The sequence below is a fragment of the Sinohyriopsis cumingii genome, chromosome 17 (assembly GCF_028554795.1).
Source record: "Sinohyriopsis cumingii isolate HCF-2022 chromosome 17, ASM2855479v2, whole genome shotgun sequence".
Classification (NCBI taxonomy): Eukaryota; Metazoa; Mollusca; class Bivalvia; order Unionida; family Unionidae; genus Sinohyriopsis; species Sinohyriopsis cumingii.
The window spans coordinates 34,499,611-34,512,196 of NC_142977.1; the positions used below are offsets into that span (position 1 = coordinate 34,499,611).

The window sequence follows — 12,586 nt, forward strand, 5'->3', positions numbered from 1 at the left end:
CATCCCACTTGCTACCCTAACAACTGGTCTGATCACAGATTTTTTTAGAAATTATTCCATTTGTTTTCTCTCTTGATTTAATGTTCTTATTGCAATTCAAAAGGGATATAATCTTAATTGTAAAGTTCAAGGAGATATTGGATTTACGGCTTACCTCCCATTGAATATGTCCTAGACCCTTATTTCATCAACACCAAGATATATTCTAAAAGCATAATAACGAGAGAGAGAGAGAGAGAGAGAGAGAGAGAGAGAGAGGGAGAGATTGCTGCACAGACAAAATTCCTTAGAGAAACACGGTATCATGTGTGATGTGAGTTCTTTGCATAAATAGAAGACACTTATTATGATGCATCCTAGCATCAAAATTTATTCTCAAATTTACCTTTCCACATAAGTAAAAATAAATTTTAATCTTTTGATAAAAAATAAATTGAACTCGGTTTTCAAATATATAAAAATATTTTAATGTAACATTTATGGAGCATTTAGCATTATACACATTGCACACATTGAAGAATATAGTCAAAAGCGTCAAGATATTATTTTATTATTACAGAACAGATTCCCACTTTTGTCAAAATATTTCATGTACACTCTATATTGCAGTTCAGCTATGTGTGACCATTTTTCAGAAACCTCGTTTTCCAGAAATTATTTAATTTCATAAGAATGACAAAATGATCCTGATGTAAAAATGAGATTAATTGAAGTAAGGAAGAACGACCCAATCTTGTGTTTTTCCACTACGAATGCGTCAGTTGTGTTGACTTGTCGCTACATGTGATTCATGACGGTCGTTGCTTTCCTTCGGAGATTCGTTTTTGTCGTGGCTGTTTAAGCAAAAACTTAACAAACGCGATAAGTTTGGTGTCCTTGTGCGAGTCTGTAGTTCGTCCACTCCTTTTTTGTTCCTTTTAATCTTCATTTTATTTCAGTACTTTTTTTAAAAACTATTATTTCAGCACTTTTATTCTATCGTCATCATACTTGGAACATATTTCTGTTATGTACATATCTCTATTTGGTATTCTCCTAGTCCATAGCGTGATGACTTTTCACTTTTTCACTGTGATAACTAAACTTGAGATGGATCTTGACGCTAAAAGTATTTTACCTTGGCTATACTTTGGTATATGGATACATCTTGATATGTACCAATTTACCAAAGTAGGTCGGTATGACCATCATTTCGAGTCTCCCTTATTTACTATTGGTTAGGGAGCCATCAACTTAGTTCCTGTGTAGGCTAAAGCACCAAAATTGCCGAAAGTTGGTCAGTTTGACGAAGATTTCACGCTTTAGTGACTTTATCTGACATTTGCCGTTTGGTAAGTTTATTGGTTACTACTGGATAAATAGTCATGGAAATTTATATGTCGATTTGATTTTAGACTAGAAATAGGTCACTTATCACCAATATCGACAATAGTGACTTCACTTCTTTGAAGTTTGTCAGTTTTAAATCCACGATTGGTCAGTGTCCAGCACTTGTTGAGCAACATTCTGCCAAACGTTAGCCACCTTGACGTCTTGTCAAGCTCTTTTTAACGGAAGCTAAACTTAGTGATCACGTGTGCGTGTCACTATTTCTATCCACACTCAAGTTTAACCACGAATTTCGAATGTAGATCGTGGGTGGGCTTGATATAATTCTCTAAAGGTCTCGGTTTGAGAGGTTATGTAAATCTATTTCATGTGATCAAATATTTGTAAATTATATATATCTCGATATCTGTATGAAATTTCTACTATAGGGTAAACTTTTTCAGAACTAGTTAATCCTTTGAAATTTTACGAAAATAATAATTCTACTTTTTTTTAAAAAGCAATGTCAGTTATTGCAATCAGTGTGACCTACATCTGGCTGGACATCTATTGTGTAGGCATAAAATAAATTGTCGTTCTAGTTTAGAAGGAAGAAGAAGGAATTAGAAAAGTAGAGGTTTGCATGAGAAAAAGTATTATTCGGATTGTTTAGACCAGGCCGCAGTGTCACCAACATAACTGAAAAATAATGTCTAGATTTAAGACATTTGATTGGTTAAACCTAATTGTTTTTACAAAATTGTGTCCACTCAGATATCTGGAATCTGGATATATATATATATATATATATATATATATATATATATATATATATATATATATATATATATATATATATATGAGAGAGAGAGAGAGAGAATGGTTACGCGGTAAAGGTTAACAAATGATTGACAACAAAAATAGAACCAGGAAGATATATTAATAGTAGATGGCTATGTCATAAGTCGAATGAAAAGATGTTAACGATCTAGAGTGGCACAATAGTGAAAATGACAAAGTGGCAGACCGCGGATGATCCGCTGTTGCGGCAGATAGAGAGAACTAGGGCGGACGACTTAGCAGGATGCTGCCAAAAAGTGCGCATGACAGGAAACAGCAGAATCCGTCTCTGCATGGCATTATACAGTACATAAGGCGAGAAGATGACTTTCTTTTTTTTTGTGGGGTTTAACGCCGATTGTGGAACATAATAGGCTATATATGGCTGCAAGAAGAGAAGAGGATAAGTAACAAATCGTGTAATTAAACGATTCGATCGTCCAAACTAGGAGTACGTTGAGAAACTATATTGCATTACTTGTCATTTGTCTTTTGGGTCTTCACTATGCATTGGTCTATGAAAATTTGCGGGCATTAAATCAAGCAATTTAATTTCTTTATAGTTTTATTTTCGTCATATTCGGCAAAATATAGTTTGTTTTCTTAGTCCATATAGCTTTCTAAGGACATTTAAAATCAAACTCTAACTATAAGATTGGTTTCCATGCTGGAATCATCCCCATAAAAGTAAAGAGGACCTATGTGTCCAAGAGGCCTAATAACAACAATCGATTTTATAAAATTCATGATTTGCCGGTAACGATTTGTCGATTAAAAAGGGTTTTGATTCATAGACGAGTTGATCAATTTATGCAGAATATGTTTCAGGTAGACGAGGCCAGGTATACACATGTCAACATCTCACTAGAGTACATGCTGTTTTACATTTACATTAATAAAACAAAAAGGTCCATTATTCAAACATGCTGTGGGAATACTTAAATCACCCCCTTCCACTCACAAACACACGTGCTGTGGGAATACTTATATCACCCCCATCCACTCACAAACACACATGCTGTGGGAATACTTACATAAACCCACTCCACTCACAAACACACATGCCGTGGGAAAAATTACATCAACCCCCTTCCACTCACAAGCACACATGCAAAATTATTGCACGCACAGGAAAGTATTTCGAAAGTAGTAATATATACTACATAAAAGCTGCTATATGGCAGTTGCTAAACTTCCTATATCCACTTTCAAGAAAGTTAATTATTTTTTCCGAAATTAAAATGATTTAAAGTCGTATACTCTAAGTAGTCTATAGATAATATTGCTTGAACTATTATTCACAAAGACCCTTTGAAGACAAGAGATTTCATTCCACTTAACGAATCCTTTCAGTGGCTGTCCGATAAAATATACGCATAGATCCGACATCTGATCTGACTCTTTGAGAAACGTAATCATTTGACCCAATTACTGAGATGAACATGTCCACTTAGGAAAAAAACTTGAAATATTTTACCCATTAGTCCAAATTAGATAAAAACAAAACACAAATTACAATCGACCACTGCAGGATATGTCAAACTCCTACACGAGGTCAGGAAACATCATACAGAAATAATTAAATCATCCTGCGTTGAACGTGATTCATACTTTTTGAGCGCCATCTTGGAAATCGGTTGATAGGGAGTGTCCTTGTGGTAGTTTGTCGTATCTCCTGAGTTTTCGCATCTCTGTTCTCATCGACGAATTTCCATTCAAATGTGAATTTTCAAATCCATTAATTTTTCTTCTTCCAGCATGAAAATCCTTAACGCTCTCCTTTACATGTACCTGCAAACGTGGAGGATGAATAAATAAATATCTGAACGCTATGTTGACTGACACATCTGACGCAGTTTTATAACTAAGTTGGATTTCATATATTTTTATTGTTATCAAAGGGAGCAAATATGATAAGGCTAAACTGCTTGATAACATTTTCATGCATACGATTAACTTTTGGGGATGAAACGTTAATTTTGAGTAAATGACTGCACAATTATATCGATATTTTGTAAGACACTTTTCCTAGCAGTACAAATCACAATTATATCGATATTTTGTAAGATACTTTTCCTAGCAGTACAAATCACAATTATATCGATATTTTGTAATACACTGAAGCAATTTTCCTAGCAGTACAAATTAGAAACCTTAATTACATGAGACCATTGCTAAACGTCAGTATTGAGAAGCTTGAAAAAGATGTCGAGGGACGTTTTCAGGAACAATAGATTAGTAAAGATGGTGTATGCTTGTACATCAATACAATTTTTTCTATTCCATCCGCAATTACTTCGTGTAAAATATACGTGAAAGAGTACAATTATCCATTCACCAGTCTATCCATGTATTTTACACCCAATCATAACAATACAAAAATTACATTATCTTAATTTGTGGAGAAATAAACAAAATATTTGGGTTATGTGAGAAATCTGATAATACTGCTTCCACAACTTGGTTGGAGTATGTAAAAATAAATGGCCATACGGACTTCGATTAATTTGATGTATGAATTCATTTCAACCAAAGATAAGTTGTACACTTCGTAGTATTTTTAAGAACTATTTACACTCCCTACGATACCATCCATATGACTTCTCTTTTTAAAGTTATATTCCAGTCTTCCCAGAAGCAGCTTTTAATTCCTGTTCCACTACCTGCAATTTTAATCTACCACTGGGTTTGACAATATGGATCATAATGAAATCATAGTAATTTCAAATCGCTCTTGGGTAAACTGGAATTGCAATCTTTGATAGACTTTAATACATATTGTTTTTTTTAAATATACGAAATATATTTTTTTTTAATGCACCACTAACCACTTCCGATTTACAATTACGTACCATTAAATTATACTGTAAGCATCTTGGTGAAGGTTAATTGCATAAGAATGTTATGGGCAACCCTATATATGTGTGTGTGTGTGTGTGTGTGTGTGTGTGTGTGTGTGTTGCGTTAAATTGAAAGACTCACACATCTCTAGTCGTTCCTCTAACATTCCTATCTGTTCACTGAGAGACTCTATCTGGCTGGAATACTGTGTGTATTCTACATCATTGCTAGTGCTTATTTTCGTGGTAGTTATTGTCTCTGTTGTTGATGTTGTTGGCTGTACTGAACTTAATATTGTTTGGATTTCCTTGTCTGTTGTGTTGTCCATAAACGTTGTAATGGTATTATTTAAACCATCTACCATTGATAAGGCAAGTTCATACTTGGTTTCGAGATTATTTATAGTTTCTAGTAAGGATTTCTGAAACAAACAAACAACAAAAAGTACTTATATTAGATATAGTGCTAATATTAAATAAAAACAAAGAACAATACCAGTATCAATACTAATAGATATAACATTATTACCAGTATCAATACCAACAGATACAAGCATTAATACCAGTATGAATACCAACATATACAAACATTAATCCCAGTATGAGTATCAGCATACTCAAAAATCAATACCGGTATGAATACCAACATATTAAAAAATTAATACCAGTATGAGTATCAACATATGCAAGCATTAATACCAGTATCAATACCAACATATTCAAACATTAAAACAAGTATAAATACCAACATGCAAATAGTGCTAATTCAGACCTGGGCATCTTTCCGTACTACAATAATACCAGTTTGAATACCAGCATATACAAACATTAATTCCAGTATGATTATCAACATATACAAGCATTAATACCAATATCAATACCAGCGTATACAAATATTAATACCAGTATGAATACCAACATATTCAAACAGTAATAAACTTATAAATACCAACAGTACTAATATTGCTTTTTCAGACCTGGACAGCTTTCTGTACTACTGAATTAAAAAAATGTCTTCATGTCCCTGGACAGTGTCATTTCTAACCTTACCTGTAGGTAAATAAAAAATTTAAAAAATACCTTCGAATTCCTACACTACATCGTAATTTCTTTATCATGCAAAATCACAGCACAAATAAAGTATATATCAAAGAGTCGAGGAATGAATGTTTGGCCCTGCTAAATATGTTAGTTACTAAGAGAAAAGGAAGACACGGGAATCATTACCACCGCTTTCGCACACGGCAGGTAGTGTGAGCGGTTTCCGTCGAGACCATTCATCTCCATCTGGCTACTAAGACCATGTACACAGTGGAAGGTATGACTGATCCCTTATCAACCTGTAAATTCTTGCCCGAGCTCAGCAATCTACCTTGTGAGTTTTGAACACGAGAACAACGTTTTTAATGGCTCACGAGTAACATGCTTGACGTTAAAGTGAGAAAAACTACATGAACATTGTTCTTGTGTCTTACCCAAAGACACCCAGTGTGTACTGCGGGTAAAGTCAAGGGAAGGAACTCATAATTGTCACCAATCGAACGAAGTGTCTCCCTTTGAATACCTATAAATTAGACACCCGTATATTATGAGTACATGTCTTTAGTGGGCACTTGTATATTGCGAACAGTTGTCTATTGCAAAAGACTGACTTTGTACTAGCATTGTTGAATTTACCAATATGTAGTTTTAATAGGGTATTTATATTTCATAAGAAATTTAAGATCCTTTGAAAATTTAATTATTTACTCTCCAAAATTGTTAATTTACTAGCGATCCAGTTCTGAACTATCATAATGGTGAAGGAACACGTCAACGTATAGTAGAAATATAATGACTCATATGCAATTTTAATTAATTAGTCAATCATTTATTTTTCTTATAGTATTTGTTTAGATATATATATCTAACAATCTCTCTCTTTCTCTTTGTCTCTCTGTCTCACTCTGTCTCTGTCTCTATCTATCTATCTATCTATCTATCTATCTATCTATCTATCTATCTATCTATCTATCCCCAAAACATTACATATTGATATACTTATGGTTCAGCTCTGTTACTTTTCTATCCAAATCCTCTACTTTGGGGAGGGGGGGGGGGGCTCACTTATTATTATGAAATTCCATGGTGATAACACTTAGAATGATTGTTTTTGTCAAAACGTTTGCTCCATGTCTCTCTCTCTGTGTCTGTCTCTGTCTGTCTGTCTGTCTTTCAGTTGTCGACAAGTGATTGCATATAAACTTGTTTTAAACAGAAACGTAATGTTGTCATAATCACTACCCCTATATGAAATATCTCCTAAATAATTTGGTTAAAAATACAAAATACACACTACTTAACCGTAGTACCCATCCCATCGCCAAATAGAAAATGCTTCTGCTTTAGGGAGTTATCTAATCGTAAATGTTACAAAGGTGAATGCAGAAAATATATCCTTTATGTGGGTGTATTTAATATTAATTTTAGTTTTAACCATATTTTTTAAAATTATTTACAATGAAAAAAAAACAATATTGCAAACTACAAATGTTGCATTTTGGAAACAAGTTCTAGAAACACCAATATAACTCCTTCTCCTACTCTGTGTCTATATAATTAGTAAGTAATACTTTTCAATGGCATCTATAAGTTTAATAATTGTAAATAATACTCCTTATTACTTATATAATTAAAATAAAAGTAAATATTATTTTTATATTGACTCTATAATTAGAACAATAGTAAATAATATCTTATTATTATCACTGTAGTTAGAATAAAAGCAGATAATACTTTCGTATTGCTTTTAAAAAATTGCATTAGCAGTAAAATATTATTTTTATTGATTTCTAATTAGAATAATAGAGAATAAATTTATATTGCCTCCATAATTACAATCATAGTAAATAGTAATGCTTTTCTATTGCCTCACTTAATTAAAAAAGGGTCACTCGACAAGTTCTTGAAAATAAACACTAAGTCCAATCTGAGAAAACAATAAAAGCATGGACAGCATTGTATTATTATATTGATATTAAGCCGAAAGGTCAAAACGAAAAGTGTGTGTGTGTGTGTGTGTGTGTGTGTGTGTGTGTGTGTGTGTGTGGGAGAGAGAGAGAGAGAGAGAGAGAGAGAGAGAGAGAGCAGTTTATGAAAAATAAATACCTAAAATTGGTTCATAATATAAATATGATCATAATGTTGCAATATGTCTTTATGAAAATATAATTTTGATAATGTTGTCTAGCAAACATGACTTTATAAATGAATTAGGTGTCTTTATATGTCAAGAAAGTAAATTAAGCCCAGTTACCTTATCCTTTTCTAAAATTTCAACTTTAACCTGGAGATTTGTAATACTCTCTTGTATATGTTTAAACTCTGCCTGGCAGGTGATACAGACTGCAAGAAAAGAATATATATATATATATATATATATATATATATATATATATATATATATATATATATATATATATATATATATATATATATATATATATATATATGTATATACAGTTATGTATATTTGATTGATTTAATTATTTGTTTCTTAGTTTTAAATTTTGAAAAAAATTCCGTTACATGCTATTTACTGGATTTGACAATGTTCAGAAATTCAGTTCAGTTGTGTTTGACCTGAATAGTATTGATAAAAACATAATAATAGGAACACTGTATCTAGTTTCTGACCTTGATTCAGAACCAGTGATAGTTTTGGAAAACAACTGATTTTATATTTTTTAAAATTCTTTCTCACCGGAAGATTCATTAAGTGGAACCAATGCCATACCTGGACTACTTGACACCAAGCAATTGTCTATTATTACAAACTTCTCATTTTTCTAGAAGGTTGACCCACATCCGGGAATCTGTCTTGTGTCTTAAACTTGTGTATAACTGTTGTCTTTATAGAGATTGTTCAGTCGGGCTCCAAACATATGTTGTGATCAGTTTGAGTGGAAATTTTATTTTATTGAATTTCCAGTGATTCTTTTCCCTGGAAATACGTAAGTGCTCCTAAAAATTTCTTGGATAAAAACATTTATTGGAAGTTAGACTGAATTCAAAACTGGAATAAAATTTTCTGTGATTCAACAATGAGCTGTCGACACAACAGATCTTCGCAGTTTACAAAAGACGTCATCGTTTTCAATTTTGGATTTCGTCGGGATTCGAACTCAGTTTCACTCAGGACTTTTTATTACTAGGACTTCTATTTTTTAATTCTTTGATTATATTTGGATTTGATTCCTAAAACCGTAAGTGTACATAAATAACAAAAATATGGAACTGACTTAATTACTGACCACGTTAGATCATTTTTAAAGAAAGAAGTACATTTTTGTAATTTATAAAATGTATTGAAATTGCGTATTATTGTTCATTTATAAAATTAATATAGCATTAAAACTCTTAAAAGAAAATAAGGGTTTTGATGGCTTATTAATAGTTTAATACTGTATTATTAATTATTTACAAAATATAAGCAAAGATAGAATAATGTACACAAAGAGAATATCTGGTATTAAAAACTTCCAAAAGTTGATCATTCATTCTTACATGTACATGTTTTGCCGTCCGTTGCCAATGAAAATCCTTCCTGGCATGCGCACATATAACTTCCGGCTGTGTTTTTACACATATGGGTACATCCATGATCACTTGATTCGCATTCATCAATGTCTGAAAATGATGCATACAAGAAAAATATTCTTAAAGAAAGTCTTATAATAATGTGTCTTTAATTTCAACAGTTCAAATGAAGAAAGATTTTGATGTAATTCAAAGAAAAGAGCACTTAAGTGATCGTGTGGGTACTTTTATGTATTCGCAAAATAAATGTACGATTTAATTCTTCTAAGCCAGAAATAAGAACCACTTATATTCAAAATGTTTTATTCTTACCACTACCATTCTCCCACCCCCACCCTTTTCCCGGATGATATTTTGGGATTTCATACGTTCGTTGTCGATGGCCATACTTGGATGCCGTATTGACATTACTGTTATTATAGTCTAAAAGGTCAGTATGGAAGATGTTTTTTATCAACAATTTTGTCAAATTCAGTTACGTTATTAAAGAGTAGAAAACTTGTGGGGTTCTTCAATTTTGAGTAACTGCGGTCATGTGTGAGTGCGAATCAGCGTTAGTTGTACAAAAATAAATGAAGATTTATTGAAGAAATCGTTTTTAAAGTTTCCGTATAAACAAAATCATTTTAGTAAAGATGACCGTATTTGAAAGCGGGTTGTTGTCGTTGGCTTTAACTAGACAGCCATCTACACCAGAATATTTTCTGTTCAATCTTTATTCAAATTCTCTTAGCAGCTTTAGAGTAGCTATTTACAGGTTTGTGTAGTTTTAGAATCGGCTGTCATATTTAAAGGCTGGTAGGCAAAATCTGAGTACGGCTTACAGATTTTTATGCGAGGATGGTTTCTTTCAAATTTTATTAAATTCTGTTCAGCGATTTTTAAGAAGTTGTTTTAAAACTTTTCCATTTTTAGTAACTGTCGTCATATTGGATCATGGGTCGACATCCATTAAAAATATTAATGGTCTTGTTGCCTGTATACCCCTTGTAAAATCGTAATAAATACCAATAGCGAACTAAAAACGCACAGACCATACTATTAGCTGTCAAGGCCGGGTGTTCTAAAACTGTATACCTGCGTCACAGTTTGGTCCGGAATACCCTGTCGGGCAGATACAAGAGTCGGGTTCTGCACACGTTCCTCCATTTTCACATCCATTACTGCAAATAGCTGAAGAGGTAATCTAATATTTTAATGATCATAACAACAATAAATGATGATATTGAAGACTATGATTCTAGAGATAATAATTGCATCATCATTTTATTCTTTATCATTTTTAAAAATAAAGTAGTAGTCGTAGTGTGGTGTTTATAGTGATATAGAATTTATGTTTTAAGTACAGCCTTTACATCTATAGCTATGGTGTTTTTGTTGTAATTACAATAAATTTATATGTATGTTGTGATGGTTTTAGAAGTATTAACAGCACCAATTAAGATGGATTCAATTAAATTGTTTCGATGTCTGAGTTTCGTTCTCTCCTGCTCTAATTAAACCTCATAATAGTTTAACCTATATAGGTAGGAAGTTTTGGAACTTGATTGAAGGATGACTTTAACATGTTGCACTCGTTACATTTTAAATTAAGCTCTGTTATCGACGAAAATTATGATTTTTAGCATTTAACTAGATTTCGTTCATACTATCTAAACTGTTAAATAGCACTGTAAGTTTTCTCCAAATTCACAAAATTTGGCAGGTATGCTGATTAAAGAATTATCTCGTCCTAAGCACAATACACGCAACTTCGTGTTACCCCTTTCCATCAACTAAAGGCCAACACGCATAGCCGTGATACTCTTCATCCATCTACTAAACGATAATAAGTTTCGTGTAACTTATCTCCATCTATTAAAGGTCAACACGCATCGTCGTGTTACTTCTCTCCATCTACTAAAGGCCAACACGCATAGCCGTACTACTTTTCTTCATCTACTAAAGGCCAACACGCATCATCGTGTTACTTCTCAATCTACTAAAGGTCAACACGCATAGTCGTGTTACTTCCTTCTATCCACTAAAAACTAACACGTATATTCGTGTTACTTCTCAATCTATTAAAGATGAACACGCATCGTCGTGTTACTTCTCTCTATCTACTAAAGGTTAATACGCTTCTTCATGTTACTTTTCTCCATCTACCAAATACCAACATGCATCGTCATGTTGCTTCTTTATCTACTAAAGGTTAGTACGCTTCTTCTTGTTACTTTTCTCCATCTACTAAAGATTAATACGCTTCTTCATGTTACTTTTCTCCATCTACTAAAAGCCAACACGCATCGTCATGTTACTTCTCTCCATCTACTAAAGGCCAACACGCATCATCATGTTACTTCTCTCCATCTACTAAAGGCCAACACGTATTGTCATGTTTCTTTTCTCCATCTACTAAAGGCGAACACGCATCGTCATGCTACTTCTCTCCATCTACTAAAGGTTAATACGCTTCTTCGTGTTACTTCTATCTATCTACTAAAAGCCAACACTTATCGTCATGTTACTTTTCTCCGTCTACTAAAGGCGAACACGCATCGTCACGTTACTTCTCTCCATCTACTAAACATTAGCACTATTATTTATGATACGAACCAAGCAAATTCTTCTTCTATTTTTGCAGAAGATGAATTTACCTCTAAAACATTAATAAAATGATACCTTATGTGTTGATTACACTGGTATGGCTACTATTTAATTATAAGCGAATTTCATTCGAACCTTTATCAATATAATAATTATAAATATTGACATGTGTGTAAGTAAGTAAGAAGTGAAATGAATCGGACAACTTACGTTCCATGCATCCGCGATCCCATTCTGTCTTCCGCCTCCACCCCGGGCAACATGCGTGAAAATAATCAGTAGAGATCTGCATCTGGAATACCGTCTTCATAGCAGTACGATAGGTGATGCTGGAAATTGAAACGTTTGTTAACTTGTTTGTAACTATAATGCAGTGACATTATTTTCTGGATTTAACAAGTGCCTCTTCATGGGTATCAATATTTTGGCTA

General features: G+C 33.0%; 1 protein-coding gene across 1 annotated transcript in view; it reads right to left on the reverse strand.

Moving 5' to 3' along the window:
* Window positions 1-443: 443 nt before the first annotated feature.
* Window positions 444-12,586, reverse strand: part of LOC149778407 (epidermal growth factor-like protein 7) — a 66,065-nt gene continuing 53,922 nt past the window's right edge. The window contains exons 3-8 of the mRNA XM_089939226.1: window positions 12,366-12,484; window positions 10,644-10,739; window positions 9,534-9,656; window positions 8,284-8,372; window positions 5,131-5,410; window positions 444-3,939 (exon numbers count right to left, since the gene is read on the reverse strand). Coding sequence (XP_089795352.1) covers window positions 3,917-3,939; window positions 5,131-5,410; window positions 8,284-8,372; window positions 9,534-9,656; window positions 10,644-10,739; window positions 12,366-12,484 — 730 coding nt within the window. The 3' untranslated portion in view covers window positions 444-3,916. The remainder of the gene's footprint in view (window positions 3,940-5,130; window positions 5,411-8,283; window positions 8,373-9,533; window positions 9,657-10,643; window positions 10,740-12,365; window positions 12,485-12,586) is intronic.